The following is a 24,990-nucleotide window of genomic DNA, read 5'->3' on the forward strand; positions in this document are numbered from 1 at the left end:
GGGATGAAAGAGTGAAGATGCTGGTTAACTCTTGCATAAGGGGTTTGGACAGTATAAGGATGAGCATGAGTAGAAAGTCGAGTGCAGCGGGGCCGCGGGAGGGGGGGAGGCATGCAGTTAGCAAGTTCAGAAGAGCAGTCAGCGTGGAAATATCGATAGAAGATAGAAAGAGAGGCAACATTGCGGCGGAATTTAAGAGGTAGAAGACTATCAGTATGAGGAGGAGAGCTGATGAGACGAAGAGCCTTAGCCTCCACTCTGTCCAGAAGAGCTGTGTGAGTGGAGCCCCCCCACACATGAGATGCATACTCCATACGAGGGCGGACAAGGCCTGTATATGGACAGCAACTGTGCAGGGGAGAAGAACTGGCGGAGACGGTACAGAACGCCCAGCCTCGAGGAAGCTGATTTAGTAAGAGATGAGATATGAAGTTTCCAGTTAAGATTTTGAGTTAAGGATAGACCGAGGATGTTTAGTGTTGAGGAAGGTGATAGCTGGGTGTTGTCAAAGAATAGGTGATAGTTGTTTGGAAGATTGTGTCGAGTGGATAGGTGGATAAACTGTGTTTTTGAGGAGTTGAAGGACACCAGGTTCTTCTTGCCCCAATCGGAAATAATAGTAAGGTCTGAGGCTAAGCGTTCTGCAGCCTCCAGCCTTGAGTCGTTAAGTTCCTGAAGGTATGTTCTTCTATTAAAAGAAGTTGAATAATTCAGAGTGGAATCATAGGCGTAGGAATGGATAGGACAGTTCGTTTTGGAAAGAATATCATAATTGAACAACAGAAAAGAGTGGAAGATAGGACAGAACCCTGTGGGACACCACTGTTAATAGATTTAGGGGAAGAACAGTGACCGTCTACCACGGCAGAAATAGAACGGTCAGAAAGGAAACTGGAGATAAAGGTACAGAGAGAAGGATAGAAACCGTAGGAGGGTAGTTTAGAAAGCAAAGATTTGTGCCAGACCCTATCAAAAGCTTTTGATATGTCCAGCGCAATAGCAAAAGTTTCACCGAAACGGGTAAGAGAGGATGACCAAGAGTCAGTTAAGAAGGTTAGGAGATCACCAGTAGAACGCCCCTTGCGGAACCCATACTGGCGATCAGATAGAAGGTCAGAAGTGGAAAGGTGCTTTTGAATCTTCCGGTTAAGGATTGATTCAAAAGCTTTAGATAGACAAGAAAGTAAAGCAATAGGACGGTAGTCTGAGGGATTGGAGCGGTCACCCTTCTTAGGTACAGGCTGTATGAAGGCATACTTCCAGCAAGAAGGAAAGGTAGATGTTGACAGGCAGAGGCGAATGAGTTTGACCAGGCAGGGTGACAGCACGGAGGCACAGTTTTTAAGGACAATAGGAGGCACTCCATCAGGTCCATAAGCCTTCTGAGGATTGAGGCCAGAGAGGGCATAGAAAACATCATTTTGAAGAATCTTTATAACAGGCATAAAGGAGTCAGAGGGGGGATGAGTAGGAGGAATATGCCCAGAATCGTCCAGAGTGGTGTTTTTAGAAAAAGTTTGAGAGAAGAGTTCAGCCTTATAGATAGATGAGACGGCAGTGTTGCCGTCAGGACTGAGGAGTGGAGGGAAAGATGAAGAAGTGAAGTTGGAGGAGATGTTTTTGGCTAGATGCCAGAAGTCACGGGAAGAGTTAGAGAGAGCAAGGTTTTGACATTTTCTATTAATGAAAGAATTTTTGGTTAGTCGGAGAATAGATTTGGCACGATTTCGGGCAGAAATGTAAAGTTCATAATTAGCATTAGTTTGAAGGCTCTGGTACCTTTTGTGAGCTACCTCTCTATCATTGACAGCACGAGAACAAGCATGATTAAACCAAGGCTTTATAGCGTGAGGATTAGAGAAAGAACGAGGAATGTATGCCTACATTCCAGAGACAATCACCTCTGTGATGCGCTGAGCACACACAGAGGGGTATCTATCCTGGAAGCAATAATCATTCCACGGGAATGGAAAAGTACATCCTCAGGTCGTCCCACCGAGCTGAAGCAAAATGCCAGAAGCATCGCCTCTTCGGTGGGTCCAGAGGGTGTACAGGAGCGATAGGACAGGATGCAGAAATAAGATTGTGATCGGAGGAGCCCAACGGAGAGAACAGTTTGACAGAATAAGCATAAGGGTTTGAGGTAAGGAAGAGGTCTAGAATGTTGGGCCGATCTCCAAGACGGTCGGGAATACGTGTAGGGTGCTGGACCAGCTGCTCTAGGTCGTTGAGGATAGCAAAGTTGTAGGCTTGTTCACCAGGCTGGTCAGTGAAAGAGGATGAAAGCCAAAGCTGGTGGTGAACATTGAAATCTCCTAGGATGGAGATTTCAGCGAAGGGAGAGTGGGTCAAGATGTGCTCCACTTTAGAATTCAAATAGTCAAAGAATTTTACATAGTTGGTAGAGTTAGGTGAGAGATAAACAGCACAGATGTATTTAGTAATAGAATGACAGTGAAGTCTTAACCAGATGGTGGAAAATTCAGAAGAGTCAAGGTCGTGGGCACGAGAGCAAGTGATGTCGTTGCGCACGTAGGCGCAACATCCAGCTTTGGACTGAAATTTAGGATAGAGATAGTAGGAGGGAACAGAGTAGAGATTGCTGTCAGTAGCCTCAGAAACCTGTGTTTCGGTAAGGAAGAGAAGGTGAGGTTTAGAGGAGGAGAGATGATGTTCCACAGAATGAAAATTAGAGCGAAGACCGCGAATGTTGCAGAAATTGAGAAGAAAGAGGTTCGAGGAGTTATCAAGACACCTCTCGGGTCGGCAGCCAGAAGGGGAGTCCTCCCTGGGGGAATTTGTGGTCCCCCCCCCAGTCGGGGACTCCGAGGCTTGGTGTATGTGCGCCATTTTGAAATTTTAATTTTGGGAAAGGTGTATATGTTGTGTGAATGCAGTGTGGTGTGGATAGAGAGAGGATCTGTCTTTAGAGAGCATGCTGAACTACTCTCCGGTGTTGGTGAGACAATAGGGAAACGGTTAGTGAGGACATGGGAAGGGTCTTTGGAGGGCTTCAGCTCCCTTCTCACCTCCCATATATACCTCACCGGGAGTGGCTTGCGCCCGCTCGGTAGGTGTCTTCCTACCTACTCCAGCCATGTGTAAAAGACAAACACTGGATAACAGGGAAATACATGTGTAAAAGACTAACACTGGATAACAGGGAAGTGCATGTGTAAAAGACTAACACTGGATAACAGGGAGATACGTGTGTAAAAGACTAACACTGGATAACAGGGAAATACGTGTGTAAAAGACTAACACTGGATAACAGGGAAATACGTGTGTAAAAGACTAACACTGGATAACAGGGAAATACGTGTATAAAAGACTAACACTAGATAACTGGGAAATACGTGTGTAAAAGACTAACACTGGATAACAGGGAAATACGTGTATAAAAGACTAACACTAGATAACTGGGAAATACGTGTGTAAAAGACTAACACTAGATAACTGGGAAATACGTGTGTAAAAGACTAACACTATATAACAGGGAAATACGTGTGTAAAAAACTAACACCGGAAAACAGGGAAATACTTGTGTAAAAGACTAACACTGGATAACAGGGAAATACGTGTGTAAAAGACTAACACTGGATAACAGGGAAATACATGTGTAAAAGACTAACACTGGATAACAGGGAAATACATGTGTAAAAGACTAACACTGGATAACAGGGAAATACATGTGTAAAAGACTAACACTGGATAACAGGGAAATACATGTGTAAAAGACTAACACTAGATAACAGGGAAATACATGTGTAAAAGACTAACACTGGATAACAGGGAAATACATATGTAAAAGACTAACACTGGATAACAGGGAAATACGTGTGTAAAAGACTAACACTAGATAACAGGGAATAATATATGTAAAAAATCTCCAATATTCTTCCTTTATTAGTCATTTTAGCTTCTCAGACCACCTCCCTTCCTCCTTACAACCCAAAACCAGGTATACCAACAGTCAATCCACATCTGTCAATCAATATTTTTTCCCTATCAGTAATTCCAGCCGTTCAGACCACCTCGTTCAACCCTTACAAGCTAGCACTAGATATAACAGCCCAATTCACAGCTTAGTCCCAATTAATAGCTTTCCGTATGAAGTCATTTCAGGTTCTTAGATCATCTTCTTTCTCCCTTACAAGCTAAAACTAGATGAGAGAAATATATATGTAAAAACCTCTGATATTCCTTCTCTCTTAGTCATTTTAGCTTCTTAGGGTAACCTCCCTCCTCTCTCTTACCAAGTATACTAACGGTCACGCCACATCTGTCAATCAATATTCTTTCCTTATCAGTCATTCCAGCCGTTCAGACCACCTCGCTCCTCCCTAACAAGCCCTTACATGCATACTAACCCGCCGAGCTGAGCCAAGTCACGCCATCAATAGCCCACCGCCGCGAGGAATGAGGCAGCGGATAATTAGTCTGGCCTTGATCTGGTTGGCCCCCGGTACCGCCCCCCACACGCCGCCGCTTTGATGTGTAAACAGGAATATGGGGGGTGTGGTTGGTTGGTTGGGGGGAAGAGAAGGACGGGCATGAGAGCCATCACACAGCACATCAAACCAGGGAGAAGAGGAAGAGAAGAGGAAGAGGGAGATTAGACAAGGGAGAGAAAATGAGAAAGAGAAAGAGAGAAGAAAGAGAGTGAAGAATGAAATATTAAGAAGGATAACAGAGATAATGAGAGAGGAATGAAGAATGGGAAGAAATGAGAAGAAAGGGGAATGAAGAACAAAGAAAAAATGAAAAGAAAGAAGAATTAAAAAGAAAGAAATGAGAGAGAGAGAGAGAGAGAGAGAGAGAGAGAGAGAGAGAGAGAGAGAGAGAGAGAGAGAGAGAGAGAGAGAGAGAGAGAGAGAGAGAGAGAGAGAGAGAGAGAGAGAGAGAGAGAGAGAGAGAGAGAGAGAGAGAGAGAGAGAGAGAGAGAGAGAGAGAGAGAGAGAGAGAGAGAGAGAGAGAGAGAGAGAGAGAGAGAGAGAGAGAGAGAGAGAGAGAGAGAGAGAGAGAGAGAGAGAGAGGGGGCGGGAATTATGAGACAATGGTGATGGCACAAGACCGACTCCAGCCGATCAGAAACTTCCGTGAATAGAGCAGAGAACGACAACCTTACGTGCGTTACCGGAGGACACAGAACGTGGGTGACGGGTGGCGGAACAGAGGCAAAGCAGAACAAATATCGAAGTGGAAACACACAACTGAGGCACAGCAAATTAACGTAACCTGTGCCATTTTGAGAACAAGAAAATATAAACAAATTAGACAGGGGCGAAGATGAAAGAAAAAAAGAGGAGGTATAAGAACAGGCGCACAGGATAACTAACGAAATAACCTGTGCCATTGTCAGAGTGGTTTTCATTTAAATAATGTGATTTAAGTCGGCGGAAAACAGAGTAAAACTATCGTGATTTAAATAAAAATTAAATGTACTGAATTAAAATATATATATATATATATATATATATATATATATATATATATATATATATATATATATATATATATATATATATATATAGATAGATAGATAGATAGATAGATATATAGATAGATAGATAGATAGATAGATAGATAGATAGATAGATAGGGGAGGCGGTGGCTGAACGGAGAGCGAGACGGCCCCGCGTTTACGAGGACGCGAGTTAAATCCCCGGCCGGTGCCACCAAAGCTGGGATTTTTCAGCCGCCGCCGAGTGGCTTAAAATTGCCCACATGCTGCCCAAAAGACCACCTATCAACCCGGACTCTAGATTCTAGGATTAAAGATGAGCTCTGGGAGGGCAGCATGAGCCAATGCAATATGGTGCCACTATAAACACTCGCCTGCGCCAGAACGGGCTGGGCCGACCATCAGGCCCCACCGGGAAGAAGCCTTGGACCGACCATCAAGAACTCAGGATTCACCAGGAAGAAGCCTACCAGCGCAATAGGCCAAGACGTACAAAATCTCTCTCTCTCTCTCTATATATATATATATATATATATATATATATATATATATATATATATATATATACATACATATATATATATATATATATATATATATATATATATATATATATATATATATATATATATATATATAAATGTATGTTTTTTTATTTTTTTATTTTATTTTACAGCTACTCACTGCTCCTGAATAGAGATCAAAGGAGTGTCCAAAAAGAGAGGTCAATATCGGGAGGAGAGGTGTCCTGATACCCTCCTCTTGAAAGCGCTCAAGTCGTAGGCAGGAGGAAATACAGATGAAGGAAGATTGTTCGAGAGTTTACCAGCGTGAGGGATGAGAAAGTGAAGATACTGGTTGACTCTTGCATAAAGGGTTTGGACAGTATAGGGATGAGCATGAGTAGAAAGTCGTGTGCAGCGGGGCCGCGGGAGGGGGGGAGGCATGCAGTTAGCAAGTTCAGAAGAGCAGTCAGCGTGGAAATATCGATAGAAGATAGAAAGAGAGGTAACATGGCGGCGGAATTTGAGAGGTAGAAGACTATCAGTATGAGGAGGAGAGTTGATGAGACGAAGAGCCTTGGACTCCACTCTGTCAAGGAGAGCTGTGTGAGTGCCCCCCCCCACACACACACATGAGATGCATACTCCATACGAGGGCGGACAAGGCTCCTGTAAATGAATAGCAACTGTGCGGGGGAGAAGAACTTGCGGAGACGGTACAGAACGCCCAGCCTCGAGGAAGCTGATTTAGTAAGAGATGAGATATGAAGTTTCCAGTTGAGATTTTGAGTTAAGTATAGACCAAGAATGTTTAGTGTTGAAGAAGGTGATAGCTGGGTGTTGTCGAAGAATAGGGGATAGTTGTTTGGAAGATTGTGTCGAGAGGATAGGTGGAGAAACTGTCTTTTTGAGGCGTTGAAGGACACCAGGTTCCTCTTGCCCCAATCGGAAATGATAGTAAAGTCTGAGGCTAAGCGTTCTGTTGCCTCCAGCCTTGCATCGTTAAGTTCCTGTGGAGTGGGTCTTCTATTAAAAGAAGTTGAATAATGCTGAGTGGAGTTATCGGCATAAGAATGGATAGGACAGCTCGTTTTGGAAAGATCATCAATGAACAACAGAAAGAGAGTGGGAGATAGGACAGAACCCTGTGGGACACCACTGTTAATTGGTTTAGGGGAAGAACAGTAACCGTCCATCACAGCAGAAATAGAACGGTCAGAAATGAAACTGGAGATAAAGGTAGAGAGAGAAGGATAGAAACCGTAGGAGGGTAATTTGGAAAGCAACGATGTGTGTGTGTGTATGTGTGTGTGTGTGTGTGTGTGTGTGTGTGTGTGTGTCAGAAAGAAAAAAAATGTGATCCACTTGTAGAGGACAAGTATCAAGTCTGCTTGTCCTGTAGTGGTCCTCTCCTCCTGTAGTGGTCCTGCAGCAGGTCAGGCACCAGGTAATGGCTGCCTTGTCCTGTAGTGGTCCTGTACAGTCCTGCAGCATGTCAAGAACCAGGTAATGACTGCCTTGTCCTGTTGTGGTCCTGTAGTCCTGCAGCAGGTCAGGCACCAGGTAATGGCTGCCTTGTCCTGTTGTGGCCCTGTACACTCCTGCAGCAGGTCAGGCACCAGGTAATGGCTGCCTTGTCCTGTTGTGGCCCTGTACACTCCTGCAGCAGGTCAGGCACCAGGTAATGGCTGCCTTGTCCTGTTGTGGCCCTGTACACTCCTGCAGCAGGTCAGGCACCAGTTAATGACTGCCTTGTCCTGTTGTGGTCCTGTATTCCTGCAGCAGGTCAGGCACCAGGTAATGGTTGCCTTGTCATGTAGTGGTCCTATACTCATCCTGTACAGTCCTGCAACAGGTCAGGCACCAGGTAATGACTGCCTTGTCCTGTAGTGGTCCTGTATAGTCCTGCAGCATGTCAAGCACCAGGTAATGACTGCCTTGTCCTGTAGTGGTTCTGTACAGTCCGGCAGCAGGTCAGGCACCAGGTAATGACTGCCTTGTTCTGTAGTGGTTCTGTACAGTCCGGCAGCAGGTCAGGCACCAGGTAATGACTGCCTTGTCCTGTAGTGATCCTGTACAGTCCGGCAGCAGGTCAGGCACCAGGTAATGACTGCTTTGTCCTGTAGTGATCCTGTACAGTCCGGCAGCAGGTCAGGCACCAGGTAATGACTGCCTTGTCCTGTAGTGATCCTGTACAGTCCGGCAGCAGGTCAGGCACCCGGTAATGACTGTCACCCTCTACACTAAACATCCTCGGTCTATCCTTAACTCAAAATCTTATTAGGAAACTTCACATCTCTTCTCTCACTAAATCATCTTCCTCGAGGTTGGGCGTTCTGTACCGTCTCCGCCAGTTCTTCTCCCCCGCACAATTGCTATCCATATACTTGTCCGCCCTCGTATGGAGTATGCATCTCACGTGTGGGGGGGCGCCACTCACACAGCTCTCCTGGAGAGAGTAGAGTTTAAGGCTCTTCGTCTCATCAGCTCTCCTCTTCTTACTGATAGTCTTCTACCTCTTAAATTCCGCCGCCATGATGTCTCTCTTTCTATCTTCTATCACTATTTTGACGCTGACTGCTCTTTTGAATTTGCTAACTGCATGCCTCCCTCCCTCCAGCGGCCTCGCCGCACACAACTTTCTACTCAAGCTCATCCCTTTACTGTCCAAATCCCTTACGCACGACTTAACCAGCATTTTCACTCTTTCATCCCTCAAGCTGGTAAACTCTGGAACAATCTTCCTTCATCTGTACTTCCTCCTGTCTACGATTTTAACTCTTTCAAGAGGAGGGTATCAGGACACCTCTCCTCCCGAAATTGACCTATCTTTCGGCCACTCCTCTAACTTTTTTTAGGAGCAGTGAGTAGCGGGCTTTTTTTCATTATTGTTTCTTTTTTTTTTTTGGTCCTTGAACTGCTTCCTTTAATGTAAAAAAAAAGTGGTCCTGTACAGTCCTGCAGCAGGTCAGGCACCATGTAGTGGTTGCCTTGTCCTGTACTCATCCTGTTCAGTCCTGCAGCAGGCCAGGCAGCGGGTAATGGTTGCCTTGTCCTGTACTCATCCTGTACAGTCCTGCAGCAGGCAAGGCACCAGGTAATGGTAGCCTTGTCCTGTACTCATGCATCCTGTACAGCCCTGCAGCAGGCCAGGCACCAGGTAATGGTAGCCTTGTCCTGTACTCATCCTGTACAGTCCTGCAGCAGGCCAGGCACCAGGTAATGGTTGCCTTGTCCTGTACTCATCCTGTACAGTCCTGCAGCAGGCCAGGCACCAGGTAATGGTTGCCTTGTCCTGTACTCATCCTGTACAGTCCTGCAGCAGGCCAGGCGCCAGGTAATGGTTGCCTTATCCTGTACTCATCCTGTACAGTCCTGCAGCAGGCCAAGCACCAGGTAATGGTTGCCTTGTCCTGTACTCATCCTGTACAGTCCTGCAGCAGGCCAGGCACCAGGTAATGGTTGCCTCGTCCTGTACTCATCCTGTACAGTCCTGCAGCAGGCCAGGCACCAGGTAATGGTTGCCTTGTCCTGTACTCATGCATCCTGTACAGTCCTGCAGCAGGCCAGGCACCAGGTAATGGTTGCCTTGTCCTGTACTCATCCTGTACAGTCCTGCAGCAGGCCAGGCGCCAGGTAATGGTTGCCTTGTCCTGTACTCATCCTGTACAGTCCTGCAGCAGGCCAGGTGCCAGATAATGGTTGCCTTGTCCTGTACTCATCCTGTACAGTCCTGCAGCAGGCCAGGCGCCAGGTAATGGTTGCCTTGTCCTGTACTCATCCTGTACAGTCCTGCAGCAGGCCAGGCACCAGGTAATGGTTGCCTTGTCCTGTACTCATCCTGTACAGCCCTGCAGCAGGCCAGGCACCAGGTAATGGTTGCCTTGTCCTGTACTCATCCTGTACAGTCCTGCAGCAGGCCAGGCACCAGGTAATGGTTGCCTTGTCCTGTACTCATCCTGTACAGCCCTGCAGCAGGCCAGGCACCAGGTAATGGTTGCCGTCTCCTACCAGACAAATATTCAAGAGAATAAGGACAAAGTAATGTCTCGTTGATGACAACAGTAAAGGTAATTATGAAGTGTGACGAGCATAATTCTTTTCTTTTTTAACATGGCTGAGTCTAATTTCTTATTAATGTGATACAATACACAGTGATTGCCGGCCCTCTTCTGTTCCTGTGTTCATGTGTTCTAACTAACTTGTCGCACCAGATCAAACCACCAGGGTTTGGTGCGTGTCATTATCACATGAAGACTCCCTTGGGGAATGTGACAACACAAAACTGTGGCTTCCTTTGTCAGTGGCAAAGTAGCTCACAAGGAAATGTCTTCATAAATGTGAAACAAATAATAAACAAAAAACAAAATCAAAATCTTAAATAAAAGAATCATTTATATAAACAAACTGATTTTTTTCTTATTAAAAACATGATTTTTTCCAACCCCGGCCATTTTCAACAGGCAGAGTGAGACAGAGACACAGGGAACAGAAACTAAAAAAATGCGAAGACAGGAGGTGAGAAAACAAAAGGTAAAGGAGAAGAGCCACAGCATGACCAGCAGAGCCTGTGCCCTCGTGAGGACAAGACAAGATAAAGAAACAAGAAACAAACTAAAAACGCAGCGAAAATAGAAGAAAAGAAAACCAAAGATGGACGAAAAATGACAGCGTAACATACCTGACCTTTACTAACACGAGAGAACAAGAAAAGATAGAGAAAAAGACAAAAACGAAGAAAACAGTGAAGTTAAAGATAGAAAAAAAGAAGGTAGAAGAAGAAGCACAGAACACAAAGAAACACACAGGAAGAACAAACAACAGCAGACCTGCTGGTCCTTACGAGGCTGTTTGTGACAAGCTACACTAACTATCTAATCAAAGGTGGAAGATGAAGGACAGCAAAGGCGAAGGCTCCTCCCCACCCCCCCATCCCTCCAGCCAAAGCTGGCAGGAAAGGAAAAAGAACCATGCAGCATGGAAAAACTGCATGGAGGAGGAGGAGGAGGAGGAGGAGGAGAAAGAGAAACGAGTAGAAGATAGCGGAGGAAGAGGAGGAGGAGGAAGAAGAACTGGAAGATAAGGAAAGAGGAAAAAGTAGAATGCGAGGAGGAGGAGGAAGAGGAGGAGGAAGGGAAACGAGTAGAAGATAGCGGAGGAAGAGGAGGAGGAGGAAGAAGAACTGGAAGATAAGGAAAGAGGAAAAAGTAGAATGCGAGGAGGAGGAGGAGGAGGAGGAGGAGGAGGAGGGACGAACACAACACGACACACACACACACACACACACACACACACACACACACACACACACACACACACACACACACACACACACACACACACACTTCCTTAGCCTATGATGAAAAAGAAAGTTGGAGAAAAGTTTATTATAAAAAAGAAGTTGAGTCAGTAAAGATGGAGTTGAGAAAAACAAAAAAACAAAAAAAAAAAGGTGAAATAGAAGAAAAAGTTGATAATCTCTCTCTCTCTTTTTCAATTCTTATATAATTACTTTTCTGTTTCTTCTTTTTGGTTCTTCCTCTTCCTTCTCCTTCTTCTTCCCCTCCTCGTTCTTCATTTTCTTTTTTCTTTTTTTCTATTTCTTGTTCTTGTTCTTGTTCTTGTTCTTGTTCTTCTTTTTTTCTTTTTTGACTATTTCTTCTTCTCTCTTTTTTCTTCCTCTCTTTTTTTTTCTTCTTCTTCTTCTTCTTTTTCTTCTTTCTCATTTTCGTCTTTTTTCTTCTTCTTCTTCTTCTTCTTTCCTTCCATTACCTCAACCTCATAAGCAATACTCTCAGACAGTAATCTCCTCCTCCTCCTCCTCCTCCTCGTCCTCCTCCTCTTCATCCGCCTGTAAAGTTTGTGGAAAAGTTTTTATCCTCATGTGTGTGTGTGTGTGTGTGTGTGTGTGTGTGTGTGTGTGTGTGTGTGTGTGTGTGTGTGTGTGTGTGCTGGACATTCACGTAGAATAAATTCGATTTGTCAACAAGATTCAGTTTTCTTACGACCAGAGACTGCACCTGCTACCGAGAGAGGGAGGAGGAGGAGGAGGAGGAGGAGGAGGAGGAGGAGGAGGAAGAAGAAGAGGAAGAAAATATGTAGGGAGTAAGACGCAATAGTAGTGTGGAGGATGAATGGAGGTGAAGAAAGTAGAGGAGGAGGAGGAGGAGGAGGAGGAGGAGGAGGAGAAGGAGGAGGAGGAGGAGGAGGAGTTGGAAGATAAGAAGGGAAGAAGTGGAAGGCTGGTGAAACAAAAAGAAATGTAAATAAGGACAAACATTAGATTTAATTTTGGATCTAATGGTAGAAGGATAAGAGGAAGAGGAAGAGGCGCTGCAGGTGGAGAAGGCTGAGGAGGGACAGCAAGAAGAGGAAGGAGGTGAAGGAAGCGGAATAAGACAAACTGGAAACGTTGGGAATAAAGGAAAAAAGCAATGTGGGAATATGAAAGGGTGGTTCTATGTTAAATGTCCCGTCTATGGGCTCGCTAAACTCCCTTGATGTCCTTCTTATAAATGGCGAATCATAACTGCACTGCATACTCCAAACGGGGTCCGACCAATACACTTTCGATATTAGTCTTCATATAAGCAGGCTCAGTTTAATGGCTCATCTCTTTACTCTCAAAAGCCCTTCTTATATTTGACGAACGACAGCTGCACTACATATCCTAGGCAAGGCCTCAACAACACTTATAAAAGGTTAACATTACTCGTGATAAACTTGAACGTGGTATTCTTATAAGCAGACTCAGTTTAATGGACAGTCAATGCACTCTCAAAAGCCCTTCTTAAAAACGGAGAACCAAAACTGCACTACATACCCTAGGCGAGGTCCCAACAACACTAATAAAAGGTTAACATTACTCGTGATAACCTGGACGTGGTATTCTTATAAGCAGACTCAGCTTAGTGGACAGTCTGTGTACTCTCAAAAGCTCTTCCTATAACTGACGAACGAAAACTGCAATGCATACTCTAGGCAAGGCCCCAACAACACTTATAAAAGGTTAACATTACTCGTGATAACCTGAACGTGGTATTCTTATAAGCAGACTCAGTTTAGTGGGCAGTCTGTACTCTCAAAAGCCCCTCTTATAAATGGCGAACGAAAACTGCAATACATACTCTAGGCAAGGCCCCAACAACACTAATAAAAGATTAACATAACTCGTGATAAACCTGCACATGGTATCTGTATTCCTACAATAGGCAATTTTTTGACTTCTTTAGATCAGTGCTAACTCGAACACTAAGACTGTTTCCACATATACGTCTTGCGGAAGCTTCACATGGATGTTAGTCTAGTTGTAAAGCCATTATGAAGTGCATTGGACCTAGCACTGACCCTCTGGTGCTCCGCTAGTGACATGCGCAACTCAGAAGCCAGTTTAAGGGGTTGGAATAAGTTTTGGAATAGTAGGAGTAGTAGAAGGAGGAGGAGGAGGAGGAGGAGGAAGAGGAGAAGGAGGAGGAGGAGGAGGAGGAGGAGGAGGAGGAGGAAACATAAAGATGATAAAGAGGAGAGGAAGAGGAACAACAAGACACTTCTCTCTAATATAAAAGATCTCTCTCTCTCTCTCTCTCTCTGTCTGTCTGTCTGTCTGTCTGTCTGTCTGTCTGTCTGTCTGTCTGTCTGTCTGTCTGTCTGTCTGTCTGTCTGTCTGTCTGTCTGTCTGTCTGTCTCTCTCTCTCTCTCTCTCTCTCTCTCTCTCTCTCTCTCTCTTTCTCTCCGTGGTGGTGGTGTCTGGCGGGGTCTCAGGACAAAGCCTCGCGGACTAACGGCTCGCACTCTTCCTTCTCGCCGCCCGCCCAGCGCTGAGCACCCCAAGCCCTGCCTCTTCTACCGCCCCGCACGCCTCCCCAAGCCTTGGAATCCCCGCAGACCTCAACTTCACCTCGTTTCTATGCCCTATGCTCCTCCTTCTCCTCCTCTTCTTCTTCCTCTTGTTGTTGTTGTTGTTGTTGTTGTTGTTGTTTTGGTTCTTCTTCTTCCTCTTGCTCCTCCTCCTCCTTCTACTGTTTCTTCTTTTCCTTCTCCTTCTACTTCTCCTTTTTTCCTTCTTCTACTTCTCCTCCTCCTCCTCTTCCTCTTCCCCCTTCTTCTGCTGTTTCTTCATCCTTCTCCTTCTACTTCTTCACCTTGTTTTTTTATTTTCCTCCTCCTCCTCCTTGTGTTGATGTCGGTGATGTTTTTCTTCTTCTTCTTCTTCTTTTTCTGTTCTTTTTCTGGTTCTTCTTCTGGTGGTTCTTGTTCTTTTTCTTGTTGTCCTCGTTCTTCTTCGTCTTTTCTTCTTCCTCTTTGTTTTCTTCTTCTTCTTTGTCTTCTTCTTTTTCTTCTTTTTTCTTTTCCTCTTCCTCCTCTTGCTCCCTTTTAACTTCCTCCTCCTCCTCCTCCTCGTCTCAGGGTCTTTGGGGAGTGTAATAAAGTTTCTCACCAGAGTATTTACCTTCTGCTCTCTCTCTCTCTCAAACAGATAACGTATTTCTTTTAATATTTTCACTGAGAGAGAGAGAGAGAGAGAGAGAGAGAGAGAGAGAGAGAGAGAGAGAGAGAGAGAGAGAGAGAGAGAGAGAGAGAGAGAGAGAGAGAGAGAGAGAGAGAGAGAGAGAGAGAGAGAGAGAGAGAGAGAGAGAGAGAGAGAGAGAGAGAGAGAGAGAGAATTATACTTTAGCTATGACCCTAAAATGACCTATCTTGACCTAATTTTTCTCCTCTTTGCTGGCTTCATGCACGCCATCCGTACAGCTCAGATGCCTCAGCCTACCCTCCGTTTCCTTTACCGGCTCAATCCAATGCCCCAGCCTAACCCACTTCACTTACAGGCTCGGTGCAGGCCATTTGACTACTGAAGAATACCTAACTAACTTACACTTTCCTTCCCCTCTTACAGGCTATGCAGGCCATTTGTACAGTGAAAAATGCCTAACTTAGCCCCCCTTTCCCTCACTATCTTACAGGCTCCGTGCAGGCCATTTGTACACTGAAGAATTCTTTAACTTAACCTACCCTTTTCCCTTCCTCTCCCACAGGCCACGTGCAGGCCATATAAACACTGAAGAATGCCTTAACCTAACCTACCCTTTCAATCTCGCTATTACAGGCTCCGTGCAGGCCATCCGTATAGTGGAGATGCAGGTCCCGCAGATCGTTGAGGTCGGCAAGACGGTGCACCTGGCCTGCCGCTTTGACCTGGAGGGCGCGAACCTGTACTCCCTCAACTGGTGGCGCGGGTCGGAGCAGTTCTTCCAGTACAGCCCCTCCAGCGCCGACAAGATCATCGTGTACGAGTCCCCGGGCATCACCGTGGACGTGAGTACGGGGCGGGGCGAGGCGATATCGGGATTGGGAACGGGAATGGGAATGTGAACGGGAACAAGGACAGGATCAGGAACGGGAATGTGAGAAGGAACGGAAACAGAAACAGGATCGGGAACGAGAATGTGTGCAGGAACGGGAGCAGGAACGGGAACGGGAATGTTAACTGGAATCGGAACGGGAATGGGAATGTGAGCGGGAATGGGAATGGGAACATGAACGGAAGCGGGAATGACAAGAGAAACGGAAAGATGATCGGGAACAGGAACGGGAACGTGAACAAGAACGGGAATGGGAACAGGACCGGGAACGGAACGGGAACAACAACGGAAACTCTAGGGACACGTTTTTCCTTATTCGTCTTTTTCAATTTTACTTTCGTGGACATGAGTAAAGGATAGGAATAGGAACGTGAACGGGAATAGGAACATAAAGAACGGAAACAGCAACGGGAACAAGAGCAAGAACAAGAACGAAAACGGGAACAGGAACGGGAAGGGAAACAGGAAAGGGAACAGGAACAGGAATGAGCAAGAAAGGGAGCGGACACAGGAACGGGAACGGGAATGGGAGCGGAAACGGGAAACTCGCGGGTCACATTTTCCTTATATTCTTCTTATCATTCTTCCCATCATCATCTTTATCATGACTTTCTTCTCTATTGTTACAGCTTCGACCTAAGCAAATAAAAGAAGAAAAAATCGTGGCCACAGATTTCCTTATATTCTCATCGGACTGAACCTGATTTTGGGAATGGAAGTAGGAATGGGAGCGGGAACAGAACGGAAATGGGAACAAGAACGGAAATGTGTGTGGGAAAGTGAGTGGGGACGGGAATGTGAATGGGAATGAGAAGGGAACGGGAATGTGACTGGGAATGAGAAGGGAATAGGAATGTGAATGGGAATGAGTGGGAACGTGACTGTGAATGGGAATGAAAAGGGAACGGGAATGTGACTGGGAACGTTAATGGGTACATGAATGTGAATCTGAATGAGTGGGAACGGGAATATGAATGGAAACGGGAATGTGACTGGGAACGTGAGTGGAAACGAGAATGTGGATGGAAATGTGAGTGGGAAAAGAAATGTGAATGGGAATGTGAGTGGGAACGGGAATGTGAATGGGAATGTGAGTGGGAACGGGAATGTGAATGGGAATGTGAGTGGGAACGGGAATGTGAATGGGAATGTGAGTGGGAACGGGAATGTGAGCCGGAATGTGAATGTGAATGAGAATGAGAGGGGAGCGGGAATGGGAATGGGAATGAGTGGGACCGGGAATGTGTATATGAGCGGGAATGGGAATGGGAACGCGAGTGGGATCGGGAATGGGAATGGGAATGAGTGGGAACGGGAATGTGAGTGGGAACGTGAGTAGGAACGGGAACGTGAGTGGGAATGGGAACGTGAACGGGAATGGAAACCGGATCGGGGGACACTTCTCCTAACCTTCGTAGTTCTCTTTCTAGTTCTCGTTGTCTTCCTAATACTTCTTCCCTATATCCTTCACCTTCCTAATTTTGTTCATCTTCATTTTCGTAACTTTCTGATTTTTTTTTACTAATACTCTGACTCTCCCAGTTTCATTTTTCATATTTTTCTCTTCTTCTTCTTCTTCATTTTCTTTTTCTTTTTCTTTTTCTTTTTCTTTTTCTTTTTCTTCTTCTTCTTCTTCTTCTTCTTCTTCTTCTTCTTCTTCTTCTTCTTCTTCTTCTTCTTCTTCTTCTTCTTCCTTCTCCTCCTTTTCCATCTTCGTGTCCCTCTGCCTCTTCTTCCTCATCTCTTTCTTCTTTTCATATTTTTCTTCTTTTTCCTTTTCTTCATATTCTTTTACCACTTCTTCGCGTTTCTCCTCCTCCTCCTCCTCCTCTTCTTCCTTCTTCTGCTTTCCTTCCTTCTCTTCCTCATATTTTTTCTTCTGCTTCTTCCCGCTCCTTTCCTATCTCTTTTTCTCCCCTCCCTCCTCCTCCTCCTCCTCCTCCTCCTCCTCCTCCTCTTCCTCCTCCTCCTGTCCGATCTTTTCCTCCACCTACTCTTATCTCTCTCCTTCCAATCTACTGTTCCTCCTTTTCCTCCATCTCCCTTCCCTTCTCATCTTTTTTCTCCTTCTCCTCCTCCTTCTCTCTCTCTCTCTCTCTCTCTCTCTCTCTCTCTCTCTCTCTCTCTCTCTCTCTCTCTCTTTATATATTTTTCCCACCCATTGTTGTGATTAATTATTTTCACACACACACACACACACACTCACACACACACACACACACACACACACAGATATAAACATGTGAGCACGAACGTAATATCTACTTCGTGTGTGTGTGTGTGTGTGTGTGTGTGTGTGTGTGTGTGTGTGTGTGTGTGTCAATACAAGGTTATGGTTTGTCAGACTGTATGTTTGCGGTGATTGTGGAGGAGGAGGAGGAGGCGTGCAATTATGTATTATCGCATTCTGTGTAATGCAAACGAACAGACACACATACACACACACGCAGAAATGGGAATTGTAGGCTGAACTCTCCGGCGATGTTGTGCTCAGGAGGAAGAATAGGAGGAGGAGGAGGGTGATATGAAAGCAGAGGAGGAGAATCTGAACTGATATGGGAGGAGGAGAATGATAAGGGAGAGGAGGAAGAGGAGGAAGAGAAGGAAGAGGAGGAGAATCTGAACTGATATGGGAGGAGGAGAATGATAAGGGAGAGGAGGAAGAGGAGGAAGAGAAGGAAGAGGAGGAGAATCTGAACTGATATGGGAGGAGGAGAATGACAAGGAAGAGGAGGAAGAGGAGGAAGAGAAGGAAGAGGAGGAGAATCTGAACTGATATGGGAGGAGGAGAATGATAAGGGAGAGGAGGAAGAGGAGGAAGAGAAAGAAGAGGAGGAAGAAGAAGAGGAGTAGGAGGAGGAGAAGAAGGCTAACGTGGGAGGAGAACAATGGGTGACCGCAAGCATTGGCTAGAGGAGGAGGAGGAGGAGGAGGAGAAAAAATAAGGAGGAAGAAGAGAAGAAGCATGCAGGGATAGGAGAGGAAGATTAAGAAGAAAATATGAAAATGAACGAAGGAAAGAGAAAGAAAAAGAGAAGGAGGAGGAGGAGGAGGAAGTCAAGGAAGGCGAGAAGGAAGAAACGATAAAAAGGAGAAACAAAGGAACACACGAAGAGAGGAAGAGGAGGAGGAGGAGGAGAAGGAGGGAAAATAACAGAGAAGGAAAAGATGGAGGGAGAAGAAGAGAGGAGAGGGATGAAAAGAAGAGGAGGAGGAGGAGGAGGAAGAAGAGGAAGAGGAGGAGGAGAAGGAGGAGAAGGAGGAGAAGGAGGAAGAGCATTGGAAACAGAGGAGGTAAGGAAAAAGGTGAGATACAAGAGAACAGATATACGAAAACAAGAAAAAGCAGATAATTTAGAAGAAGGGAAAAAATAATAATGATGATGATGATTTATGAGTCTTTCCAACGGCACCCTATATCGAAGTTCACTATATTCTAACGTTCATTTATCTCATTTAGTTCTACCATAGTCCAAGCTCTCATTCACTACGACGCAATACTTTTCACTAATACAAAAGGTAACGTAATTTTCTAGTCTATTCTTCGACTTCATTGAACTCCCAAATACATCAAATACTAACGGGTTTCTGTTTACTCTAACATTATTTTGCCTCTCTCCTGCATATAATAATAATAATGATAATGTCACTTATCACTATTACGAGTACTTCACTTCACTTCCTTTAACAATTCCTATTTCACGCTTACGTCATATTCCCTCACATGCAAAACAAATAAAAAAATAAATGTCACTTTTCACTAATACGAAAAGCTATATTACGTCATCTAAACTCCTCTTCGTCTCCGTTGAATTCCTATACGAGTACTTCACATCCCTTCCTATAACGTTTTTCTATTCAAACTTACGCCATATTGCCTCTCATGCAAAAAAAAGAAAAAAAAGAAAAAAAGAAATAAATAATGCTTCTTTTCACTAATACGAAAAGTCTAACGTCATCTTCTAAACTGCTCTTCGCCTTCTTTGAATTCCACTCACCTCACTTGTTATAACGTTCTTCTATTTCACACTTACGTCATTTTGCCACTCTTGTGCAAAAAAATAACTAATAGATAAAGTCACTTTTCACTACTACTAAAGTTATCACCATCTTCTAAACAGTTCTTCGCCTTCCAATGACTTTTTTTTTTCCTTCTACATTTTCATCCCACGATCTTCCTGATGCAAAAATCCGCCTAAGAACAAGCAATATTAAGGTTCACATTCTCTCACACACACACACACACACACACACACACACACACACACACACACACATTCGGCGTCGCTTTCGTAAGAGTCATGTGTTGGTATTGCCATGTACAGTTTTATGACCCTGCTGTTAGTTTGACAAGGATACCGTAAATAACATGAACGTGAAAGACCAGTTGCCATATTCTTAAACAGCGGTTCGTTCCACCAAACACACGCATATGAGAAAGATTTCGTAAGAGTTTCGGGCATTTCCAGGAGTATTTTTTTGACCCTAGTGGTAGTTTGACCCTTCCTCTGTACAGTGAACGTGAAAACAGACTCTTGAGGACCCGACCAATTCCCTCTTCGGCCTTTGCAAATAGCTGTCAGGATTTCGTAGGAGTTTCGGGCATTTCCAGGGGTACTTTTATGACCCTGGTGGTAGTTTGAACCTTCCTTTTTACCGTGAACGCGAAAAAAACACTGATGAGAACCCGACCAAGCCCCTCTTCGGCCTTTTCAAATAGCTGTCAGGATTTCGTAGGAATTTCGGGCATTTCCAGAAGTACTTTTATGACCCTGGGGGTAGTTTGACCCTTCCTTTGTTCCGTGAACGCGAAAAAAACACTGATGAGAGCCCGACCAAGCCCCTCTTCGGCCTTTGTAAATAGTTAATGTGAGAGGTGAAATAGAAGGAAGGAAGGAGATGGAAGGGAGGGGAGGCATGGGAAGGGAAGGGAAAGGAAGGGGAGGAAGATAATAAAGAAAATAAAAGAGAAAGGGAACAAAGAAAGACAAAGCATATCACTTAAAACAGCTTTTCGGTCACAAGGTTTTACTTAGAGGAGGAAGAGGAGGAGGAAGAGGAGGAAAGGTGAGGAAGAGGAGGAGGAAGAGGAGGAAAGGAGAGGAAGAGGAGGAGGAAGAGGAGGAAGAGGAGGAAAGGAGAGGAAGAGGAGGCATATGACCACTCCAAACATCCCTCTCATATATCTCTCTCTCTCTCTCTCTCTCTCTCTCTTTTCCGGCAATGACCCGACATGAAATTAAGCGTCAGAGAGAGAGAGAGAGAGAGAGAGAGAGAGAGAGAGAGAGAGAGAGAGAGAGAGAGAGAGAGAGAGAGAGAGAGAGAACATTAGAATTAGGAGGCGGAGAGAAAGAGATAGAAAAATGAGTTATAATGAAATGGGAACGGTAACACTCACCCTCCGTTTTCTACGAGCTGATGACGTCACTGAGAGAGAGAGAGAGAGAGAGAGAGAGAGAGAGAGAGAGAGAGAGAGAGAGAGAGAGAGAGAGAGAGAGAGAGAGAGAGAGAGAGAGAGAGAGAGAGAGAGAGAGAGATAGAGAGAGAGAGAGAGAGAGAGAGAGAGAGAGAGAGAGGAGAGGAGAGAGAGAGAGAGAGAGAGAGAGAGAGAGAGAGAGAGAGAGAGAGAGAGAGAGAGAGAGGGAGAGAGAGAGAGAGAGAGAGAGAGAGAGAGAGAGAGAGAGAGAGAGAGAGAGAGAGAGAGAGAGAGAGAGAGAGAGAGAGAGAGAGAGAGAGAGAGAGAGAGAGAGAGACCACTAACAGAGAAACCCGCAGCGGCATTGGAAGTAATTAAATGGGGTCGACGAGGTAATTAGGAGGTGGGGAGGAGGAGGAGGAGGAGGAGGAGGAGGAGGAGGAGGAGGAGGAGGAGAAGAATGGGAGAGGAGAAGAACTGGGGAGGGAAAATGAAGAAGAAGAAGAAGAAGAAGAAGAAAAAGAAGAAGAAGGGAAAGGGGAAATAAGGAAGGAGGAGGAAGAGATGATACTTCAGAGGAGGAAGAGGAGGAAGAGGAGGAAGAGGAGGAGGTAAGAGTTATCTCCGCGTCCATATTACAGTGACTGGTTATTAAATTCCACTCTCTCTCTCTCTCTCTCTCTCTCTCTCTCTCTCTCTCCTCATCCTCCTCCTCCTCCTCCTCCTCCTCCTCCTCCTCCTCCTCTTCTTCTTCTTCTTCTTTTCAAGCGACTCATTCTCTTAAGCAAAACAAAATGAAATATAATAAAATCGAATATTTGATCAGCCAATTAACAACAACAACAACAACAACAACAACAACAAGAACAACAAGAAAGAAGTAGATACAAGGAGAACAAAAACAAGAACAAGGAGAAGAATGAAAGATGAAGGGAGAGAAAGAGGAGGAGGAGGAGGAAAGAGAGAAGGACACGAAGGAAGAATGGGAAGAGGAAAATATAAGGGAAGAAAAGGAGGAGGAGGAAGATGAGGAATGGGATGAGGAGGAGGAGGAGGAGGAGGAGGAAGAGGAGTTGGAGGAGATGAAGGAAGAGAAGAGGAAGAGGAAAGGAAGAGGAGGAGTAGGAGGAGAAAGAGGCGGAAGGTGAGCCATTTAGCGCTCATGTGTAGGTTGATGTGAGCCGTTCGGCGCATTGGCCAATTACACGTTTGTCTGTTGTATGCGGGCAGGAGGAGGAGGAGGAGGAGGAGGAGGAGGAGGAGGAGGAGGAGGAAGAGGAGGAGGAGGAGCAGGAAGTTGAGGAGGAGGAAACATAGAAATGCAGGCAACAAAAAGCCTTTTGCCTCATTGCGAGGCCGCCTGTTCTGTGACTTAGTCTGCTCGACAGCCGCTTGGTGCTGCAGAGCAGATGAAAGCACCTCGGTGTTCAGTGTACTCCTGACACAACGAAATAACGGTCGATTCGATTTTTTAAGGAGTTGATATTTGCATTTACTGCTTCCGAGGGGAGATTTTTTTTTTTTTTACAGCAGAAGACACAGTGCAAGGGCGTAAAAAAAAAGAAAACAATAATGAAATAAAAAGCCCGCTACTTACTGCTCCTGAACAGAGTAGAGAGGAGTGGCCAAAAAGAGAAATCAACTTCGGGAGGAGAGGCGTCCCGACACCCTACTGTTGAAAGACTTCAAGCCGTAGGCAGGAGGATATACAGATGAGGAAAGATCGTTCCAGAGTTTACCAGCGTGAGAGGTGAAAGAGTGAAGATGCTGGTTAACTCTTGCATAGGGGTTTGGACAGTATAGGGATGAGCTTGATCAGAAAGTCGTGTAAAGCAAGGCCGCAGGAGAGGGGGGAGGCATGCAGTTAGCAAGTTTAGAAGAGCAGTCAGCTTGAAAATATCGATAGAAGATAGAAAGAGAGGCAACATCGCGACGGAATTTAAGAGGTAAAAGACCATCAGTAAGAGGAGGAGAGCTGATGAGACGAAGAGCCTTAGACTCCACTCTGTCCAGAAGAGCTGTGTGAGTGAGATGCATACTCCATACGAGGGCGGACAAGGCCCCTGTATATGGATAGCAACTGTGCGGGGGAGAAGAACTGGCGGAGACGATACAGAACGCCCAACCTCGAGGAAGCTGATTTAGTGAGAAAGGAGATGTGACGTTTCCAGTTAAGATTTTGAGTTAAGGACAGACCGAGGATATATAGTGTTGAAAAAAGTGACAGATGAGTGTTGTCGAGGAATAGGGGATAGGAGTTTGGAAGATTGTGTCAAGTTGATAGGTGGAGAAATTGAGTTTTGAGGCATTGAAGGACACAAGGTTCCTTCCCTCCAATCGGAAATGGTAGCAAGGTCTGAGGGTTAAGTGTTCTGCAGACTCCAGTCTGGAGTTATGTACTACCTGTTGGGATGGTCTTCTATTGAAAGAAGTTGATTAATGCAAAGTGGAGTCGTCGGCGTATGAGTGGACAGGACAGTTTGTTATGGAAAGAAGATAATTGATGAATAACAGGAAGAGAGTGGGTGATAGGACAGAGCCCTGTGGAATACCACTGTTGATAGGTTTAGGGGAAGAACATTGACCATCTACCACCGCAGAGATAGAACGGACGGAAAGGAAACTGGAGATAAAGGAACAGAAAGAGGGATAGAATCCGAAAGAGGGCAATTTAGAAAGCAAAGACTTGTGCCAGACTCTATCGAAGGCTTTCCATATGTCTAGCGCAACAGAGAAAGTTTCACCGAAACGGCTAAGAGAGGATGAACAAGAGTCAGTTAAGAGAGCAAGAAGATCGTGAGTAGAACGCCCCTTACGGAACCCATACTGGGGATCAGATAGCAGGTTAGAAGTGGAAAGGTGCATTTGAATCTTCCGGTTAAGGATTGATTCAAAAGCTTTAGATAGACAGGAAAGTAAAGCAATAGGGCGGTAGTTTGAGGGATTGGAACGGTCACCCTTCTTAGGCACAGGCTGTACGAAGGCTTACTTCCAGCAGGAAGGAAAGGTAGATGTTGATAGGCAGAGACGAAAGAGTTTGACCAGGCAGGGTGTAAGCACGGAAGCACAGTTTTTAAGGACAATAGGGGACACTCCATCAGGTCCATAAGCCTTCTGAGAGTTGAGGCCAGAGAGGGCATAGAAAACATCATGAGGAAGAATCTTAATAATAGACATAAAGAAGCCAGAGGTGTGATGAGTAGGAGGAATATGCCCAGAAACGTCCAGGGTGGAATCCTTACAGAAAGTTTGAGCGAAGAGTTCAGCCTTAAGCCCTAGTCACACATTCACGACAATGACTCCAGGCGCCCTCCCGACATCAGACCACGCGCTGCCAGTTTTGGAATGTCGCGCTGCCAGACGTACGTAGCGACCATCGTAAGTACATCCCCTTGAGTGCCGAGCATGGCCGATGTCGAAACGACGTTGTTACAACGTTGTTGAGATGGACATCCGACGGCCGTAGCTTATTTGCAACGGGTGACAGATGTCGGGGAGGGCCCCGATTGTTTTGAAACCTCCAAAACATTCGTGAGAGCGTCGGGAGTCATTGTCGTGAATGTGTGACTGGGGCTTTAGAGACAGATGAGACGGCGGTGCTGCCGTCAGGGTTAAGAAGAGGAGAGAAAGAAGAAGAAGTGAAATTGGAGGAGATATTTTTGGCTAGATGCCAGAAGTCACGGGAAGAATTAGAGAAAGCAAGGTTTTGGCATTTTCTATTAATGAAGGAGTTTTTGGTAAGTCGGAGAATAGATTTGGCACGATTCCGGGCAGAAATATAAAGATCATGGTTAGCAAGAGTGCGAAGGCTCTGGTATCTTTTGTGAGCTGCCTCTCTATCTTTAATAGCACGAGAGCAAGCATGATTAAACCAAGGCTTTTTAGCATGAGGAGTAGAGAAAGAACGTGGAATGTATGCCTCCATTCCAGAGACAATCACCTCTGTGATGCGCTGGCCACACACAGAGGGGTCTCTCTCCTGGAAGCAGTATTCATTCCAAGGGAAGTCGGAGAAGTACATCCTCAGGTCGTTCCACCGAGCTGAAGCAAAATGCCACAAGCATCGCCTCTTCGGTGAGTCCAGAGGATGTACAGGAGCGATAGGACAATGCCGTATGACTCGGTTTGAAAAGAAACTCCTGCCCATGTCTGTGCTACATCGCCTCGCTTGAATATGTAGACCGTTGTTTCTGGTTGTTGAGTTGGTTTATAGTTCAAAGAACTTAGTGAGGAAACATGGAAAACATG

The 24,990-nt window shown here is 45.3% G+C and overlaps 1 protein-coding gene across 1 annotated transcript in view; it reads left to right on the forward strand.

Annotated features, from left to right (window-relative positions):
* Positions 1–24,990, forward strand: part of LOC126997116 (uncharacterized) — a 156,214-nt gene that overhangs the window by 75,791 nt on the left and 55,433 nt on the right. The window contains exon 3 of the mRNA XM_050858174.1: positions 15,071–15,279. Coding sequence (XP_050714131.1) covers positions 15,071–15,279 — 209 coding nt within the window. The remainder of the gene's footprint in view (positions 1–15,070; positions 15,280–24,990) is intronic.

Source organism: Eriocheir sinensis, chromosome 11 (assembly GCF_024679095.1).
Source record: "Eriocheir sinensis breed Jianghai 21 chromosome 11, ASM2467909v1, whole genome shotgun sequence".
Classification (NCBI taxonomy): Eukaryota; Metazoa; Arthropoda; class Malacostraca; order Decapoda; family Varunidae; genus Eriocheir; species Eriocheir sinensis.